General features: G+C 44.8%; 2 protein-coding genes across 9 annotated transcripts in view; one reads left to right on the top strand and one right to left on the bottom strand.

Moving 5' to 3' along the window:
• LOC123753922 (methylglutaconyl-CoA hydratase, mitochondrial) overlaps positions 1-20,488 on the top strand; it is a 28,906-nt gene extending 8,418 nt beyond the window's left edge. Inside the window, exons 2-5 of one of the 2 annotated variants that reach the window (XM_045735908.2) lie at positions 1,613-1,777; positions 13,570-13,659; positions 18,205-18,336; positions 19,080-20,488. In XM_045735908.2, the coding sequence (XP_045591864.1) occupies positions 1,613-1,777; positions 13,570-13,659; positions 18,205-18,336; positions 19,080-19,234 (542 nt within the window). In that variant the 3' untranslated portion in view covers positions 19,235-20,488. The remainder of the gene's footprint in view (positions 1-1,612; positions 1,778-13,569; positions 13,660-18,204; positions 18,337-19,079) is intronic. The other variant, XM_045735909.2, reaches the window with a different exon arrangement.
• Positions 1-20,744, bottom strand: part of Zn72D (Zinc-finger protein 72D) — a 59,746-nt gene that overhangs the window by 621 nt on the left and 38,381 nt on the right. Inside the window, exons 16-17 of one of the 7 annotated variants that reach the window (XR_011223121.1) lie at positions 15,293-15,477; positions 1,118-1,459 (exon numbers count right to left, since the gene is read on the bottom strand). The exons of 3 other annotated variants lie outside the window; for them this stretch is intronic. The gene's annotated coding sequence lies outside the window, so the exon portion shown is untranslated. Of the gene's footprint in view, positions 1-1,117; positions 1,460-15,292; positions 15,478-20,744 lie in introns of those variants that run through there. 3 more of the 7 variants (XR_011223123.1, XR_011223126.1, XM_069306276.1) reach the window with 3 other exon arrangements.

The raw sequence follows: 20,744 nt of genomic DNA, 5'->3' as shown, positions 1-20,744 counted from the left end.
TTAGTTGACGGGTGGTGCGTCAACTAAGAAAACTTTTTTGTAGGTATGGGGAACGATTAAAAACTCGCTCGGGTATATAGGGCTCATGTCCTATTCCTCAGGACTCTAGTACAGTACAGTAAACAGATGCCATCTTGGAAAAAAATTACCTGCATCCCAGCTGGCTGTGAGAGCCTCAGTACTGCCTAAGCTACCAAGGCTTGTGCATACAGCAGGAGCTCACAGCACAGTTGTGCAGGTCAGTGCTGCAGTGCATTATCACAACACTACTTAATAATGAAAATAAGTGCAGTAACTGCAATTATTTTGCGGCGATCTTGATGGTAAAAAAAAAACTATGTACACGGTTCAGATATCAGTGACTGCATATGCAGTTATGATGTTCACATCAATCACAAAACTAGTGAACTCTCTGAACACTGGTGTGCACTTGCAATTACTGCATTCCGATATTTGCAGTATCAAAACGGCAATAACAACACTTAACTCTAACACTGCCCTTAACACTTGTCACTAAGACAATCAACACTTGATTAATTATGTCTGCAAGGAGGGTGGGCTGCAGGTGTCCTAAGAGAAGCAAGAGCTGGCCAAGGCAACACTTGTGTCAGGCTACACTGGCAAAAGAGGGGTCCAGGCTTCACCGGCAGGAAGGGTGCCTGCAGTGGTGGTCCAGGCTACATTGGCAGGCAAGGGGCCCTGGTTAACCCTTAAGCTGCTACAGCCTTAAGGGGCTGGGAGCTCAAAAATATTTGTCCAAATATGAAATATAATGAAAACTATTAAAAAAATCTCACATTATTTGGCGTGGTGAAAATGTCATCCCAATATGTTAAGACATGGATTTTACACGAATTAAAAAAAAAAAATGTAAGCAACCAGTACTTATAACAATAACACCACGTAGTTAAGTGGAACTCATGGATAATGCAGTGATTAAGAGATGCAAGCACCTGTATGATGCACAAGAAGAGGAGTAGAAGTAAGGAGGGTCTACAAAGTGGATATGCAGTTGATGCCTTCTAGGATTGCTGATTGCCACCTGGCAATCAGCAATCAGGGCAACGCGACCTAAAAAAATTGACGCAGGCAGCATCAACAAAAGGAAATAGACTACCTGTGGGTGGCATGGGCTATGTCCAAAGATGTTCTGGGTGCACCCTCAAAGGTGGATAGGCCAGGCAAGGGTGGACTGGCTAAGGTCAGAAATCTCTGACAAGGGAATGGGGTCCATCTTCGAAGTGTTGCTGAGGTGTGTGCGGTGAATTCCTGTCAGCAGGGCTGGTGATGGTGTCTGTGTTTGGAGCATGTGGCGAGTTGGAGAGAGTGGGGTTGTGGAGTCATGTTGGGAGCGTACGGTGGCTGCAAGTGTAGAGAGGGTCGTGATCCGGGGTGACGGCTTAAGCACCAGAGGCACTTGCATGTGAAGCTCCAACACAAGCCAATAGTCACTCGTTACCTTCATACAGAAAATTTCCCATTTTTGCAAAAAAGTATTATTACTATTTTTAATGTTGCTTCATAGTGAGGTTTTAACAAACTGAATGTTCTTTACTTATACCACATTACTTCTGTAATCATATTCAGTACTGTATTGAGAATTTTATTACAGGATGTGAGGTAACTGCATTTGTGCGAAACCCAGCAAAGTTACCAGAGGAGTTGGCATCACAAGTGACAGTTAAAGTGGGTGATGTTTTAGAGGCTTCATCAGTAGACAAGGCAGTTCAAGGACAAGATGCAGTTGTGATTGTTCTTGGAACAGGAGATAACCTAAGTAAGTTGGTCCATAATTTAATATTTCATATGAAAGTTAATGGTATAGGTATGTTTTATTGGTTTTAATACCTTTCCTGCCTCCTTTTACATTCAACAAGTGCTAAATCCTTCAGACCATATCCATATCAAGATATACAAGTATCATGCAACAGTATTCATTTTATCACTTCATAAATGATATAAACAAAATTCCAAACTGCAGTTTTCTGTGGGAAGCCCCGTCGGCTCCCTGAAGCTATCCGAACTGATATGTGCTATATTAGTTTGGCGTCATCAGTCACAGGAGTTGTTATGCCTACCAGAGACCATAAGCCAGAACCTGGTCCCCTCACAGGCACAGGGAGCAATGACCGATGAACACTTAACAAGACTTACGTAAAAAGTACAGTATGTCATAATTGCTATCGATCGGGAAAAGATTCAGAAAGGAAGGCGAATAAAACAGATCACTGTTTGGTTAACCTGTGCAATCTACATCCTAAAATATCAAAATAACTCTCCTAGAAAGAAACTCAACAAGAGACTTCATGAAACTAGCATTCTTGCTCATTAGCACTACCCATTGAGGTGGGGGGGGGAAAGCCCACCACTCCAGTTCTTGAACTGATGTGCTGGTGGTCAGATCAGTCACCTCTGGCCTCAATTTCCTGTTCTGGGTTTTTGCCCAGTGTGGCTGTTCCAGCTGTGTGTGTAGCGTAGTGGCCGGGTGTCTTTAGTGTACAGGAGCAGCATGTGCCTAGGGTGACCTTCTCTAGGTGCTCCATGAGTACTGCCCTTGTGTGTCTGGGTTATCTTCCCTGGGGCGTTCGGGAATCACTCCCTGTTTGAGGCCTTCATCGCTTGATGTAGTCTTTGCCCTTGGGGTACGTCAGGGGTCTAGGGCTTTCCGTCTTGCCCCGGGTAGGGGAATGTTATTGGATGGGTGTGGACGCACTGTGGCTGGCACAGCTCACTTTACTAAAACGCACCAGCTGACTGCCAGTGCCTGGGATTCGAAGGAGTCCGCTTTGAGCCCTTGGGCGCCTTAATGAACAGCCACATGCAAATGACCTGCTATGGATGTGCGACAGATTTGCCTTAAACCAGCAAATGGTAGAAGCAACTAGAAAAGAGAACACACTGGACCTCATTTTCACTAATAATGATGATCAGGAACATAATGATTACAAATGTCTATTAATGTATGCAGATCACAACCTAATTGAAGTTCTGACAAGTATGGGGAGTAGTAGACCTGTACAACCAGTCCCAAATCCCAGAGGAGGAAAATTCAGCAAATTCAATTTTAATAATAAACAGATTAAATGGGAGAAAATAAACCAAGACCTCGCAAAAATAAGCTGGGAGGAACAGCTAGAAAATGCAAACCTGAACCAGTACCTGGAAAAAAAAAAACTCAGTAGTTCTAGAAATATGCTCAAACCACATACCCCTACAAAAAAAAGAGGAGATGCAGATTGGAACGGGAACTGTGTTCCCTCTATTGGCGAAGAAAATGATTTGTGGAACAACTTGAGTCACACCCTATCTCAACAACGACAAAGAAGGCTAGGTAGAGAAATAGAAACGATTGAACTAAAACCACAAGTGTACTGTACAACAAAATCCAAGAGAGACAAAGAGAGCAAAAACCATCAGTGAAATAGAGAGAAATCTAAAAAAAAAAAAAAAAAATATGCAAAATCGAGACAAAAAACTACATCTAGTATCGGGCCCCTGCGAAAGAGAGAGAGAGCTTTCACAGATGACAACAAAGAAATGAGCGAAATACAGTACTGATAAATCAGTACGACTGTTTTCAGCGAGCCACTAAACACATGGAAGAATGATAACCCAAATGAATTTTCATGGATGTGATACCAACATCAAGTCATATATCAGATGTCACCCTATCCACACTGGATATTGAAGAAGCCATAGACAGTATGCCTATGCACTCTGCACCCGGCCCTGATTCTTGGAACTCTATACAGTATTCATAAAGAACTGTGAAAAACGGCTGTCACAGGCCCTTCACATTCTTTGGAGACAAAGCCTAGATACTGGCATTATCCCTGACATACTAAAAAAGCAGAAATAGCACCACTCCATGAAGGAGGAAATAAGGCAGAGGCAAAAAATTAGACCAATAGCACTAACATCACACATCATAAAAATCTTTGAAAGAGTGCTAAGAAGTAAGATCACAAAATACAGTACATGGAATCACAACATGTCTATAACCTTGGACAACATGATTTCAGAAGAGGGCACTCTTGCCTATCACAGTTGCTGGACCACTATGACATAGTATTAGATGCCATGGAAGACAAGCAAAACACGGATGTAATTTACACAGATTTTGCAAAAGCCTTCGACAAATGTGGCCATGGTGTTATTGCACACAAAATGAGTTTTAAGAGGAATTACAGGAAAAATAGGCAGATGGATCTACAATTTCCTGACTGACAGAACCCAATGTGTAATACTGTATTCAACAAAATATAATCCGGACCATCAACCGTGAAGAGCTCAGTCCCCTAGGGACCTGTACTTGCTCCAGTACTCTTTCTCATCCTCATATTGGACACAGACAAGGACATAAACTATAGTACCGTATGGACATAGACAAGAACAAAAACTACAGTACTGTACTGTATCATCTTTTACATATGACACTAGGATTTTTATGAGAGTAGACAACATAGAGGAAAGACACAGCAAACCTCCTCCAATCAGAGGCTGTGTGGTAGGTGCTGCAACAGATCCAGCTTCCTCAGGGCTCAGTGTGTCACGTGTGTGTCCGGTGGAGGCTTTGTGCTGCTAACTGCGGTCCACTGGTTCTGGGATGGTAGACGCTCTCTGGGTGAATCCGGTTTCCTTGGTTCCCTGTTCCAGGGCTCCTGTGTCTCAGGTTGTCTGCAATGTCATTAAGTCTAGCCAGCCTGTGGTCTACCCTTGTGCCCATGATGTTAGGAAGTACAGTATGCTGCTTGCGGAGGTTTTTGGCAACATGTCTTGGGTCAACATTCAGGTGCAGGGGTTTTGGAGGTCAAAAAGTGTCCTGGCCACCAGGTATCTTATAAATGTTATGGTCTCCTCCCGGCCGTGTGTGGCTTTGGGGTGCCTGTCACGGCCGGATGTCTCTTCTTCATCTTGAGACCTGCGGTGCTGCCGCCTCCCGGGTAAGTCCCTCCTTTTACTTATCTTTGGGTAGTTAGCTTCAGGGAGCTGATGGGGCTCCCCCACAGAAAACCTGCATTGAATGTAATGAAATGCCATTTTCTGGGCAAGCCTCAGAGGCTCCCTGACACCCTTCTTCCTTCCGGTCAGCAGTTTTCATGATTCAAGAATTGGAGTGGTTGGCTTCTGGCTCCCCCTCCCCCCTTTATGGGGGTGTGGGGGTAGTTGCATTAAGTGTTGCTTCTTTATAGGGAAGTTATTTTGATTTTTAGGATGTAGATTGCACAGGTTACCCAGGCAGTGGTCTGTTTTGATTCGTATATTCAGGCTCCCTCTCCGGTCAATGACAATTATGACATACTAATAGGCTCATGTGCCATTGCTCCCTGAGCCTCTCTGAGGGGGACCAGGTTCTGGCTCGTGATCCCTGGTACGCATAAGGACTCCTTTGACTGATGACCCCAAACTAATATAGCACATATCAGTTCGGATAGCTTTAGGGAGCCTCCTTGGCTTGCCCAGAAAATGTGGTTTCATTACATTTAAACCTGTTTTTTTTTTTTGTAAAGCATAAGGCCTCTCCAATTCAGATACTGACAGAATACTGATACAGAAGTATAAAGAATACAACAGAAGAAAATTTTGCCACACTAAGCCAAAGTGTGTTAATATACACAATTTAATTTGCTACATCACTTTAAAATGGTACAGAAATATATGCATTCTTTCAATTCTTTCTGATCTCTTCTTGGGAATATTGCATCCTCAATTATATTTATCAGTTTTGTCTCCATGACTGACGATATGACTATGTAGTTCCAATACCTGTTTTTGCGGCTCTACCCCTTATTTGTAATGTCATCTACATATGTGTACCAAATTTTTATACTACTTATTTCTACTGGGCTACTTAGTTTCCTCCCAGGGAGTAGATTCTTCCTTTGGGGTGGGGTCCGCCTTGTTTACCATTCTGGAGAGTGGCATTTGTAAGTGTTGCTCTAGTAACAAACACTTTTTCTCACCGTGTTATTAGGTCCACTTTCTTACATGCCTGATTATTCCCCTCCCACCTCTCACGTTTTGTTCCCCCAACTCCATTTTCTTCCCCTCTTTCCATTTCCCTTTGCTTTTCTTTATTGATTTTCTTCTCAACAGTGCCTTGCTCAGAGATTTGGAGTCTAACTTTAAAAACTGAACCAAAGCTGTACATCCAGATACCATCCAGCTGTCTACCAGTTTACCTCTATTCGGCAGTTAAGTTCCGATTTCTTCTCGGTCTAGTGTGCCCTCCTATTCTGAGACAATCGCTCAATTGCTCCCATCTCCTACAATTTTTGTCCAGAGTTTCATGAGTACACTTGGGTAACCTGATCTGCAATGGAGGCAGCCATTTCTCATGACCTGCTTGATAAGAGTTCTGGGAGTTCTTCTACTCCTCAAGCCCGTCCCAAGGCCAGGCTTGACCCTGTTGACCTGTAGCATGCTGCCATCTAGTGATGGTCAGTAGATGTAGTTAGTGTTTCTAAGCAATAGTTAGTAAAGCAATATTTGGTTTACCTTTTAGAAATTGTATTATGAGTAATATAATTGCTCAAATTTCTCATTAGTTTCAATGCAGGCAATTAGATGTGGCTGTTCATTCCACATAACCTCTTCCTAAGAATTCCACATTCCAAGAAATTTTTCACTTATCCTATATGCGATAATTGCAATTAATATATCTTCCCAATTATGGCCAGAATCTCGCTGTCTCAACACGGAGCAGACAGCCAGATTCTGGCCGTACTTAAACTTCCAGCTTAAGTAAGTAATTATCAAAAGAAGGCACCAAACCGGGAAGGCTATGTAGCACCATCAAATACGCAAAATAATCAGAGGGCGCTAAATATCACCAAGGATGCCAATACCAGAACAAAAACGCATAAGGCGAACGATATCAAAAGTATCCGAGTCACCAAGAATTCTATCGAGGGACAGGTGACCGCGAGGGGCGGTCGGAAAGCAAGACACACGCTCGTCCTGGAAGTCAGGACATTCAAGAAGGACATGCACGACCGTAAGAGGGACAATGCAACTAGGACAATAAGGAGCAGGGCGGCGCTCCATTAAGTGACCATGGGTTAAGCGAGTATGGCCAATACGCAACCTCGCCAGAGCTGTTTCCCACCGCCGGTTACGGTGGAAGGAGGACGGCCACGAGGAAACACAACATTTAAGAGTACGTAGCTTGTTACCAGTAACAGACAACCAAGAAGCCTGCCAACGGGTAAGGACTGAAGAATGGATAACCGGGTAAAAGTCGGAATACGGAATGCCTTTACGAGAGATGGGACAAGAGCGGACAGCTTCCTTGGCGGCAGCATCCGCACGCTCATTTAAAGACACACCAATATGGCTGGGAACCCAACAAAACTCAACCGACTTAAATTTACTGTGAACGAGAAACAGCCAATGCTGGATCTCGACAACTACTGGATGAACCGGATTAAAGGACCCGAGAGCCATGAGGGCACTACGAGAGTCAACAACAACTACAAAGGAAGACTGACAACGAGAAAGCAGGAGACGAAGAGCATAGAGAATAGCATAAAGTTCCGCTGTAAAGATGCTAGTCTCCGGAGGCAAGCGACACATATAAGTGCGATCAGGAAAAACAACAGAGTAGCCAACACCGTCCGCTGACTTAGACCCATCGGTGAAGACAGAAACGGAGCGGGAGTGAGAAGAAAAGTGCTCGAGGAAAAGGCGTTTTAGAACCGTAGGAGGGGTAAAAGCTTTAGTGATACGGGTCAAGGATGTACAAAACCGCGGAAGAGGGACCCTCCACGGGGGCAAAGAAGGAACAACACGAGGAGAAACATCAGAAATACGAACGGAAAGAGAATCCTGTAGGCAAGATAACCGGACAGAAAGAGGGAGGTGGTGAAGAGGAACAGGAACCGCAGGAGGGGTAAAAGTTAAAGCACGACAGAGGCGAGAAGAAGGATGTTGCAAGGACAGCGCAAGATAGCGAAGACAGTAGCGATCACGGCGGTCCAGGAGAGACAGGAAGCCAGTGTCAACATACAAGCTAAGGATGGGAGTCGAACGACAGGCACCTGAACTGAGGCGCAACCCAGTATGGTGCAAAGCATCAAGACGGCGAAGAGTAGAAGGAGAAGCAGACGAGTAAGCAGGGCAACCATAATCGAGCTTAGACAGGACGAGAGAGGAATGTAAAGCAAGGAGAGTGCGCCTATCTGCCCCCCAAGAAGTATGGGACAAGACCCGAAGGAGGGGAAGGGCCTTAGAGCACTCAACACGGAGGTAAGAGATATGGGGAGACCAAGACAAACGAGTGTCAAGGAATAACCCCAAAAACTTCGCGGAATCTTTGTATTCAAGGGGATGACCATAAAGGGACAAAGAGGGACGAAGAACAACCCATTTCCGCGTAAAAGTCATGGCACAAGTCTTAGAAGTAGAGAACTTGAAGCCATGATCTGTGGCCCAAGACGACACGGCATCAATTGCAAGTTGAAGCCGGCGTTGAAGGAGAGGCGAATCATCACCCTGACAACAAAGGGTAAGATCATCGACATAGAGAGCGGAGAAGACACCAGAAGGAAGAGAGGAAAGAAGACCATTGAGGGCAACCAGAAAAAGAGTAGTGCTCAGAACACTACCCTGGGGCACACCTTCGTATTGCTGAAAAGAGGGAGAGAGAGCGGTACCAAGGCGCACCCGAAAGGAACGACGAGAGAGGAAGCTGCGGAGAAAGAGAGGGAGATGACCACGAAGGCCAAAAGAATGAAGTTGAGATAGGACATGATAACGCCAAGTGGTGTCGTAAGCCTTTTCCAGGTCATAAAGGACGGCAACAACGGAGGTCTTCGCAGCAAAATCAGTACGAATATAGACCTCCAAGTTCACCAGGACATCTGTCGTGCTGCGGCACTTGCGGAAACCAAATTGAGAAGGGGAGAGGAGGTGATGGTGTTCTAGGAACCACATCAGACGAACGTTAACCATACGTTCAAAGAGTTTGCAGACACAACTTGTGAGAGCAATAGGGCGAAAGTCCTTAGGGGAAGTACCCAGAGACCCCGGTTTGCGAACAGGGAGGACAACGGCATCGAGCCAGTCCTCAGGGACTGACGACGACTCCCAGATCCGATTACACAGACTCAGTAAATACTGAGACGTGCTCGGAGGGAGATGGCGAAGCATCTCATAATGAATACCATCGGAGCCCGCCGCCGTAGAACCGCAGAGGGCCAGGGCAGAACGAAGTTCAGAGAGAGAGAAGGGATCATTATAGGGAAGCTGAAGATGAGTGCAGAAATCTAAAGGACGAGACTCAAGGACAGGTTTACGAAGAAGGAAAGATTGGGGAAGATGAAGACCAGAGCTAACAGAAGAAAAGTGGGAACCCAGTTCGGAAGCGACCTGCAACGGGTCCGCCACAAGAGTATCATGGAGGTGAAGGACCGGTGAAACATCGGGAACGAACTTACCTGCTATCTTGCGGATACGCTTCCAGATCTGGGCCAGAGGGGTTTCGGACGTAATTGTTGAGACATAAGATGCCCAACATTCACGTTTAGCCGTACGGATGGCCCTATGGGCCACTGCACTCGCTTTCCGAAAGAAAAGAAAAGAATCGGTCGTCTGCCTACGGCGGTGCCTCTTCCAGGCTGCACGCTTACAGCGGACAGCCCGAGCACAGTCCGCATTCCACCAGGGAACGCACTTCCGTGGACCTCGGGAGGAAGAGCGAGGGATAGAGCGGAGGGCAGCGTTGAAGACAGTGTCATGAAAAAGGAGGAGAGCGCGAGAGAGAGGCAGAAGGGAGAGGTCAGAGAGAGTAGCACTGAGGGAAAATAGGGTCCAGTCCGCCTTAGCAAACTGCCACCCAGGGAAAGAGAGGGAAGGGCGAAAAGAGAAAAAGGAAACAAGGATGGGGAAATGATCACTTCCATGGAGGTCATCAAGAACCTGCCACGTGAAATCTAAGTAAAGAGAAGAAGAGCAGAGAGAAAGATCAAGACAAGAAAGGGTGCGAGTCCGAGAGTCCAAATGAGTGGGCTCACCAGAATTCAGAAGAGACAGGGAAGAAGAGAGGAGAAACGGCTCAAGAAGGCGACCCCGGGTATTCGTCAGAACGTCACCCCAAAGAGAATGACGACAATTGAAGTCACCCAGCAGGAGCACAGGCTCCGGCAAGGAGTCTAGGAGGTGTTTCAAATCAGGAAGAGAAAGCGGGACACTCGGGGGGAGATAAATGGAACAAACAGTGTACCATTTCCCCACAAAGACACGAGCAGCAGAACAATGGAGAGGTGAAGGAAAAAGTAAAGGAACAAAGGGAACATCAGCACGAATCAAAAGAGCAGAAGAATTAGAAGCCCCAGCAACAGCTGGGGGGGGGGGAGATAAAGGAATAGCCACGAAAACGACCAGGACGAGTACCAAGCATCGGCTCCTGGAGACAGACACAAAGGGGCGAAAACCGCGAAATCAGAAGTTGGAGTTCGAGGAAATTAGCGTAATAACCTCGAACGTTCCATTGAAGAATGGACAACGACGAGAAGAGAAAGGACAAAAACAGAGAACAAGGAAGAAACAAAGGCGAAAGAGCAACAGAGCAAGTTAAAGAATAACAGGGTCGGGATCAGGGTCAGCAAAGTCAGGGTTAGGGGGCATGGGTAAACTGAGCAAAGACGGAGGGAAGGAAACGGGAGAACAGAGCAGAGGTGGGCGGGCGGGGTCCGGAGGAGGAAGAGGAGACAACGGAGAGGAGCAGGCAAGGACAGCAGCAGGAAGAGGAGGGGTAGGAAGAGGGGAGCGTACCTCAGCAAGGGCAGCAACTGAGAGGGAAGTGGGGGCTAAAGAAACCTCCATAGCAGGAACAGGGGGAGCAACCACCGAAATGGGAGGGGAAGGAGCGAGAGAGGCAGAAGTAGGGGCCGAGGAAGAAAGCGAAACCTTCTTACCCGCCGGGGAGGAGGAAGGAGAGGAGCCAGGTTTACGCTTCTGACGTAAAGAGACAGGTGTTCCAGCAACCACGTACTGGGCAACGGATTCTAGCGTCTCAACAGGAGAAGCTGAACGAGAGCACACATAACGGCCGTTTGGAGAGCGATGGACATCAGCCCGCACCGACAGGCGGCGAGAGTCAAGAGACGGAGGGGAAGGAGGAACGGAGGGAGACGAGGAAGAAGACACAGGAGACACGACAGACCGGGTAGAAGGAAGGGGAACCCCAGACAGAGGACCAGGAGGAGGATCCTTCGGGAGAGAACCCAAAGGAACAGAGGTGGGGGCAGTGGGCGCATCAGGGTCCAAGGCCCGGAAACGGTTGTGAGTCTGAGGAAGGCGGGAAGGACGAGGAGAGGAAGAGCGCAACACGCGAGCATAAGAGATATTAGCATAAGGCGGGAGCCGGCGAACCTGGCGTCTCGCCTCAGGAAAAGATAAACGCTCCCGGTGCTTCAAGTTGAGGACGGCTGCCTCAAGCTTGTAATGGACACACACACGGGAGAAGGCAGGATGGGCCTCACCGCAGTTGAGGCAATGAGCCTGGGGAGAAGTGCACTCCGACTTAGAGTGACCTTCGCCACCACACAAAGGACAGAGAGAGACAGTCCCGGAACAGCGGAGGGCACCATGCCCAAACCTCCAGCACTTGTTGCAGAGCCGAGGAGAAGGAATGTACTCCTGGACAGAGCACCTGGCACCAGCAAGAATGACAGAGGGTGGAAGGGTCCTACCATCAAAGGTAATCTTCACAACCCGGAGGGGTTTACGGCGACTACCACGAGGGGGACGAGTAAACGTGTCCACCTGGAGAATAGAATGGCCCTGGGCAGCAAGGATATGTCGAATATCGTCGTGGCAGTCGCGCAGGTCCCAAACACCGGTCGCAACATGGGGCGGGAGCAAAATAGTGCCAACACTGGCATTCAACTGAGCGTTCTTCGAGACCCGAACAGGGGTCTCGCCAAGGCAGAATAAGGCAGCCAAGCGGGAAGCAGCATCCTGAGAAGGAGCAGCAACGACACGTGTACCGAGACGAGTGGGGTTGAAAGTAATGGAGGCATCCACGGAATCAACGAGATGTCGATGGAGGGAGAAATCGTCAGGAGGCGCAGAATCAAGAGGGAGATCAAAATATTTGGCCCACGAAGCGGGACCAAACAAGGCTTGATAGGTAGCAGAACTGGAAGGAATCGAGCGAGAGCGGCCGTGACGAGGACGGCGGTGAGAACCCCCAGAGAGAGAGGGGTTAAAAGGCGCAGTAGTGACAACTAGAGAAGGAGCCGCGCCAGGGGACGAGGTAGTCACCACTGGGGGCTTGGGGCTCGACCCAACCACAGAGGAGGGAGGGGAGCCAGGGGAAGGAGTCAGAGAGGCCAAAGGAGGAGCAAGGTCGGGGCCCAATGCAGCGGAGGCTACAGAGCCCGGTCTTCCAATACGGACCGACTCGGGGGCTTGGTCGCCCACCCCACGAGCCTGAGAAGGTAAACCAGAAGCAGCCGAAACAGGGGTTATCATCATTACGAAAAGAAGAATTCATTCACGAATGTGCCCCCACACCCACCATGGAGCCACAATTAGAGGCAGGACACCCAACAAGAAGCTATCGCCGATCTTGCCGGGGCCTCCTAGGGGTGCGTCGTGAGTATACGCCCCACAAACGCCACCTTAAGAAACCGACAGTCCGTCGAGATCGGGTTCAGTGACGAAAGGGGGATTGACAATAAAAGGTTCCCCTCGCTCTCGACGTCGGGTACTACAGTTCTACGGGTGCAAGAGTATGCCTCCTCAAGCACCCGGGCGTCAAAATAGAAGAAGTCCAAGGGAAGAACCAGAACGAGCAAAAGGTCGGCAGGAAACGGCAAGCAGATAGGAGAAGAGGGGGGAGAAAAACGAAACAGAAGGAAAAGGAAAAGATGCCCAGCAGAATTGGAGAGGACGGCAGCAGGAGCACAAGGCTAGAAAAGGACAGAGGACTGTCCCAAGGAGCATCACACTCCGACAGCCGCCCACTAAGCCCCCACACGGCGACAACGAGCTGAGCGGGGAGGGGGACTTCCAGCTTAAGTACTTAAGTACTTCCTTGAATTTGAGCTCCATGCTCTTGCCCTACATTCAAGCTCCACGCTCTTGCCCTACATTTGAGCTCTATGCTCTCACCCCACATCCAAGCTCTCTGCTCCAGGCTTCATCTTGGCTACCATGACACATCATTACATTTTCAACTGCTGTATCCAAGACTACCGTATATTAAATAAACATGAAAATCACTAAACTCTTTGAGTCTTGTCACCCAAACTCATAAACGCAAAAAAAGTTGCAACCTCACGAATCCAAGGTTCATTTATAGAGGGTGTTGAATAATTTAGTTTGTTCTGTTGTCTATTAACAAACAAGTCACTTAGTGGGGTATTTAGAATTCTCTACTGTCTCCCTTTCCCTGTTTGTAACAACAACATTAACAAAAATACTTACGGCAGGGGATAAGTTGACAGTGGCATATGCACAGTAGTTTGAGTGTATCATTTGGTGCTGACTTGAGGAGTAACCAATGTACCAGCACAGAAAGGAATATTTCAGTCCATTCAATGCCTTAATTTTACACCATAGATGCATCAACAGTGATGTCCGAGGGAACAAGAAACATTCTAACAGCTATGAGCGCACATGGTGTGAAGAGAGTCTCCACGTGTTTATCTGGTAAGGTTCAAAAGCGAGATGTTGGTCTTGAAACAAGATGTTAATACAGGTAATGTACTGTACAGTGAAAATACGATTGAAAGGAACAATTCATTTGAAGCCCATCAGTTATATTTGATGTTACAGTATATCTGACTTTTTGGGCTTTATTATTATGTTTTTATTGTTTCAGTAGTTTTTGGAAGGGCTTCATGGTGGCTCCCTAGTTGGTAACCACTTGCATAGCTCCACACACATCAAATTGCATCAGGCTCTTGAGTTATGAAAAGCCTACCAGAGACCAGAGGCCAAAACCTGCTCCCCTTACAGAGGTGCAGGGAACAGGTTTTGTGCGTTTTTGCCATTCTGTACAGAAAGCACAGAATACTAGATCACTAACCAAAAAAAAAAAAGCCACCAGATAGTGAGATAAAACAGACACACCAAGGTGACCAAGGTGATAGGAAACAAAACAGAAAATGAGTACAGTAGTTAGGCTGCTTCATGCAATCAAGTGAAAGAACCAGGAGCTACTAGCTTGGCCAGTGAAACCTTCAGGCATTCACTAACCTTCTGCTGTGAAGTGAATAGTGCTTCATCGTATTGCCCTGCTCTTCGGGTCCTGGCTATTTCCAGACACTGTAAGTGGAGGCCCTCCTTAGGCATCTGTCCTTTGGGGGGCACATTTGCTTGTGGTGGTGTTCCTTCTTTTAGTATTTAATTCATATGCACGTGTTTACAATCCTCACATGTTGTGTGGATTGCTTCCCATGGTGCTTGCTGGTGTTGTCCCTGCCCTAAGAGGGTTGTCTTCCCTGGTAAGTTTGGGTGCCCACTTCTGAAAGAACATCCTATTGTTGAGGGTTCCTTGCTCCGAGTAGTGCATATGTCTGACCGCTCATCGGGGTTCAGTCGTTGTGAGTCGGTCAAGTTTCTTCATTATTTACAGGTAGCACTGGCATTCAGGTGCTCATTTTATAGTACTTTACTTATGCCCTTCACCGCCTTTATCTCTAAGCATTGTTCACTTGGGACAGAGACAAGCAGTCCCTGTCCCATGTGCTTCTGTTTGACCTTTACCTTTGGGACTTGGTAAGCCCCTAGCAATCTTTACTGTGGGGAGCCCTGTCGGCTCCCTGAAGCTATTCAGACTGATATGTGCTATATTAGTTTGGAGACTTCAGCCAGAACCTGGCCCCCTCAGAGAGGCGCAGGGAGCAATGGCCACATGATCACTACATTTAGAGTATGTCATGTCCGCAATTGACTGGGGTATACCCTCCAGAAAGGTAGGCATAAGAATATACCTCCAACTGGTGAAAATTCCAACCTACATCCGAACAGAGCCAAAGAAGTCCCCCAAAGAAAAACAAATAAACAAGCAAGTCGTCATTAAATTAGCGCACCCGCTCGTTAGCACCCCCTCCTCCCCTGAGAGGGAAAAGGGGAAGCCCGTTCAGGCAAGCCTCCAGCTCAACCCTCCAGTTCTTTACTGATGTGCACTGGTGGCACACATTACCTCTGGCCTCGCTTTCCTGTCTGAATTTTGGCCGTGTGTGGCTGTGCCAGCTGTGTGGGGTGGTTGTGGTGTCAACTTTACATTAATTAAATTAACGTCGTGGCTCAACACAGGTGCAACGACAGCCTCTCATACCATTCCTTCAGATATTCTATCCACATCAGCATCCACTCCTGCAATGTCCGCCACCAGTACTGTTCCTTCAGATATAGCATCCACATCAACATCCATTCCTGCTACCAATCACCCAGTTTCAGTAGATATACCATCATTGCTTGTTGTTGCTGCTGGTGACATTTTACAAGAGGAAACACCTAAATCTGTAACAGTAAAGATGTTTGCAATCAAGAGACAGATCTGGGGCTGAGACATTAATGATACTAACACAATAGATTACTAGATTCATAGTGGGCCCTAATCATGTCAGAATCATGATAGCAACCTTTCAAACTCACACACAGTGTACAAAACAGCTGGAGTAGAGAATATGAAGGCAAGGTATTTATCAAACAATGTGTTCAAACGTGAACTGCAGAATGGCGAGTATGTAAAATGTGAATGGCTACTCTAATCACCATCCCAAGGTCGTTTGTACTGCATTGTATGTCACCTATTCTCCAAGAAAGAATCTCTCTTTGCTACATTGGGGTTCTATAACTGGAAGCACAACAATATTATTGTATTACATGAAAATGGAGAACATCAAAAGTGCATGACAGCATATTTGATAAGGCATAAAGAAACAAAGTGTAGATTCTTTATTACTTGAGCAACATTGCTCAGAGCATGAATATTGGCATGAAGTGTTGACATGTGTGGGTTCTGTAATTCACTTTCTTGCCTCTAGAGGTTTGCCATTTCGTGGAGAAAATCAGATTATTGGGTCAGCAAAAAATGGCAACTATTTAGGTATACTTCAGCTGCTGAGTGAATTTGACCCTTTCTTAGAAGAACATATAAAAATGTATGGAAATCCTTGAAATGGGAATCCGTCATATTTATCTGCAAATATTTGTGAGGAATTTATTGAATTAATGGGACAACAGGTTCTTTGTATTATTCTTGGTGTAAAAAGAGTCAAAGTATTATTCAATAAGTGTAGATTCCACTCCAGACATCGCACACAAAAGATCAACTGACATTTACTGTCCGATACATTAAATTCTGTGAGTGTGTGGAACGTTTCTTGATGTTCATCCCCATCTTTTCTGAACAATGAACAGCAAGTGAATACAAGGTGAGAGACAGAATGATTGAGCACAAAAATGGAAAACCTGGAAACAATCTTTCTCACAGTTCTTTGGAATGACATGCTAGAAAGAATGAACAAAAATATCAAGGTATTGAAATCAAAGAATGTAAACATCCTTGTTGCCACGAATATTGTTGAGTCTATGAAAACCTATCTTCAGGAAACTAGAGAAAAAATTTAGTGAATATGAATACAAAGCCATGAGTATGTGTCCAGACACATATTACAGTGATGGGAAAAATGGGAACGCAAACGAAGTGTGCGTCTTAGTAGATATGATGGAGCGGCAGAAGAGGTACTTCTCATTAAAACCAAAATATTCAAGGTGGAAACTTTCCTCGCTATTCTTGACACTAATCTTTGAATTGACAAAATGTGCCGAGGCTTATTTACAGATTGGAAACCTGTTTTCTTTCTTCAGTGATTTGAAAGCCATTGCTTCTGATGCACTAAAGAAAAAGTGTGAACATCTGGGTAATTGCGGATTCTTCAGGGTCGTTCTGTTCGACCGGCGTGCAATCTTTTTCTCATGTCCATGTTGTTCGTGATTATTTCACATTTTCAGCTGTCCTGACAGTTTTGTCCTGGGGCAGCTTTTCTAGCATGAGGAAGCTTTGTAGGGGTCGGCCTGTTGTATGGCAGTTTGGGGTCTTTTCTTGTGCTCATTCTCTGGTGCATTTGTATGTTTCTTCTTTATCTTGTTTCCTTTCCCCCCATCCTGCCTGTTTAGTGTCCGTTTGTTTTTTATCTGTGAGTAGAAGCTTCAAGGAGCTTAAGGTTTTCTCCCCCCAGAAAATAAGCATTGAATGTAATGAAGTGCCAATTTCTGGTTGAAGCCCATCAACTCCCTGACAATCCAGGGCATTGGGCGTGTTTCCATCTTCATAGCACTGAGGGTGGAGCAGCCAGCTAACCTTGTGCTGTGACCCCCCCTCCCAAACAAGGGGGAGGTGGGGCAAACAAGTTAGTACTAGTTTCATGAATTTTCGATGCTTTACATGGTTGGAGGAGTTCTTTTGGCAGTTTCTGAAGCTGCTGTATAGCTTATATCCAGCAGTGGTTTTTGTTTCATTTCACTGACTTTATGGATGCTTCCTTGCTGATGGCAGACATGAATAAATTCACAGAAATTTTACGTTTGTGTTGCCACTCCCTGCACCTCTTTAGAAGGGGCCGGGTTCTAGCTCGTAGTACCTAGTAGGCCAATAGAACTCAGCGACTGAAGGCACCTAGTGTAGCACTGTTTGAAGTAGAAGCTTCGAAGCCAACCAGGTTCACCCAAAAATGGGCATTTCATTACAGTCAATGCTGGTTTTTCTTTTCTGGAAGCAATGTCACCCAATTAGGGAAGAAAATAGCGTCAGTAAATAGTAAAATTCCAACCATCATCTGGATTCCAGTCCCAATTGATGTTGGAGGGCAACTCCATTGTATTGGCAAGTTATAAAAAAATCACCTCTGCACCCTATATAATAAACAAAAAGCAGGGTAATCTTATATTTTATTATTTTAAAACCCAACCTTAGTATTATATCTTGGAAAACAAACTGTCAGTCGAATTACAGTACTAAACATACAGATTCCTAATGGCTGCCTAATGTGCAAAGGCAAATGAGAGAAAAGATATTAATTCATAGTGTTCCACCCTACTCAGCAATTGAATGTAAGATCATCTTACTTGCAATTATTGCATGCCTGCATTGCATTCTTTATCAAGCTGCATGTAACTGTTTTATATACACACTGATGTGTTTATGCTATAATAATATTAAATGTGTTTTAACATATTTTATAGCATTCAGCTTTAGAGAGAGGACCCAAGTTCCTGAGCGGTTTCTCCCTATACTTGATGAACATGAACGCATGCTACAAGCCCTGAAGGCCAGCAATTTGGAGTGGGTTGCAGTTTTGCCACCGCATATTACTGGTAATGCTTTTTTTGTAGTTTTAATAGTCGTTGTTATTATCAGTATCAGAGGTAAAGGAATAAATACTGGTCATGAATAATCTGCATAGAGTTCAGATGGATGCATTCCTGCATGCTCTTTTTATCATTATAGAGTAACCAGGTTTATTGTATTTAATTTTTCTACTGCTATTTGCTTCATTCATCTATAATATTTCCATTATGGGAAGTAATGCTACATTCTCTGATGGTACCATAGTAGCTCAAGACAAAGAAATGGTGGGATTTCAGTTAGCCATTTACCGGATTCTTGTATCAATTGGTAATGAAAGTTTGGTTCATGTATCAACTTACCGACAATACTTTCCTGTAACGTAACTTTCAATCCTCCTCCATCCTCATCCTCTTCTAGAACTCCAGTTCCTCAGTCTTCCTCCCCACCCTCTCCTTTTTCCAAGTAATTTGGACACCAAAAGCTAAAGCTTTGTGTATCCCACTACACCAGATGGACTAGTTATTGTTGCAAGCGATGTGATAATGGTAACCCAGTTACCATTACATTCTGGACGCACACATTGATCATCAGAAATGATCATAAACATAATTCAGCAGCAATAATGAACAACAGAGCTTGTAGAATCATAGCTGGTAATAGTGCTGTAGTAAACCGTAGTTGGAAAACAAATCACAGTATTAATTTTAAGAAGTAGCAGATTTATTGTAAGTAATAGCTTTAGTTGTAATTTATCTAAATTTTTATACAGATGAGCCAGGGTGTGGGGACTATTTGAAGCAGCACAACAGTTCTCCAGGTCGGAGGGTCTCCAAGTACGATCTCGGTCACTTCATGGTCTTCTGTTTGTCAGATGATGCCAACCTCTATCAGTTATGTGGTATTAGTGATAAACCACAGTTATAATCAAACTTTTCTGTTTTTAAGTTTTCTGTGTACTGCAATACTTTTAAGTTTTGTTTTTTTCTGTTATTTTCTCATACATATTTTTGTACACAGTACAGCTAATTATTTAGTTTTAAAACATAAGAAACACTGAACTATCTCTTACAACTGATGACTAATAGGTGTGTAAAATATCAAACGTTGATAATGAAATTTCTCTTTCTGGACTAGCCTCAATGGCTTCCTGATGCTATCTCACCGAGATTGCTCCATGAAAATGGGTCACATTAGAAGCGGGAGTTATCTTGGGCTTACTGGGGACTAAAGCAAAACCTGGGGCCAGATTCACAAAACAGTTACGCAAGTATTTACAAATGTGTACATCTTTCCTCAATTTTTGACGGCTTTGGTTACATTAAACAGTTTACAAGCATGAAAACTTCCCAATCAACTGTTGTTTTTGTTATAAACAGCCTCCTAGTGCTTCGGAGCTCATTAACTGTTTAATTATTGTAAACAAAGCTGCCAAAGATTGAGAAAAAATGTACAGGTTCGTAAGTGCTTGTGTAACTGCTTTGTGAATCTGGCCCCCTGGTTCCTTCCCTAACGAAGGTGCAGAGAGCAAGTGATAATTCGTTGCTACACTGGTAAAGTATCCAGAGTCGATGAAGCTTTAGAGAACTGGAGGATTAAAAAGGACTAAAATTGCAAACACTAACTTCTGGGCTGTGTAATTATTAATAGCTAACTACCCCCTCGTGCACAAGAAAAATAAAAATTGTTCCTTCCAATATTGTTGAAATGACTTCATTCATAAACAGGGGGTTTTGCGGGTGGATGGAATGGGCATTGGGTCTTTGTTTAGAGGACAGGCTGTTGTCCGATTCGACCCATTTGTATAGAGCTGTCATGGGATAGCTTCAGCGAGCCACTGGAAACTCCCCCAGAAATTAAAATTATAACAGCAGTTTTTTTTTGTTTACAGTATTGTACCTGTACTGCAAAAAGACTAAGTAGTTATTCTAGCCAGTACCAAACATATTTAGTGTTTTTAACCATTTTGACAAATTAATCCATGTTAAAATTTTAGTTCAGAATTTCTAGCTGTACAGTATTTGAACAATATTTTTGTTTGATATTTCAAGTGCAGTCATAAAATTATGTTTATATATAACTTTCCTATGTAAAGGTATAATCTTAGTTGACCACAACTAATCCTCGTGTATAAAAATGAATTAATTACTGCAGAATTTATTAATAAACAATCCAGTCCTTCATCCTGTTTAATACACTGTTAAGTCATTTTGCTTGATAGTCTAGGGTAGCAACTACTATTCTTGACATCACAAAATTTAGTACTGTACAGTACATAAAACAATAGATTGCACCACTTCACAAAGGCAGTAGTAAAGCAGATGCAAAATATTGTATAGACCAATAGTCCTAACATTACCAAAGACTTTGATGATGTGTTGAGTGCTAAGAATCATTAAGAACAGCATGAGAAGTACAGTAATCAAAAGAAGGCACC

This window comes from Procambarus clarkii, chromosome 6, assembly GCF_040958095.1.
Source record: "Procambarus clarkii isolate CNS0578487 chromosome 6, FALCON_Pclarkii_2.0, whole genome shotgun sequence".
NCBI lineage: Eukaryota > Metazoa > Arthropoda > Malacostraca > Decapoda > Cambaridae > Procambarus > Procambarus clarkii.
This window is presented reverse-complemented; position numbering and strand designations above follow the sequence as displayed.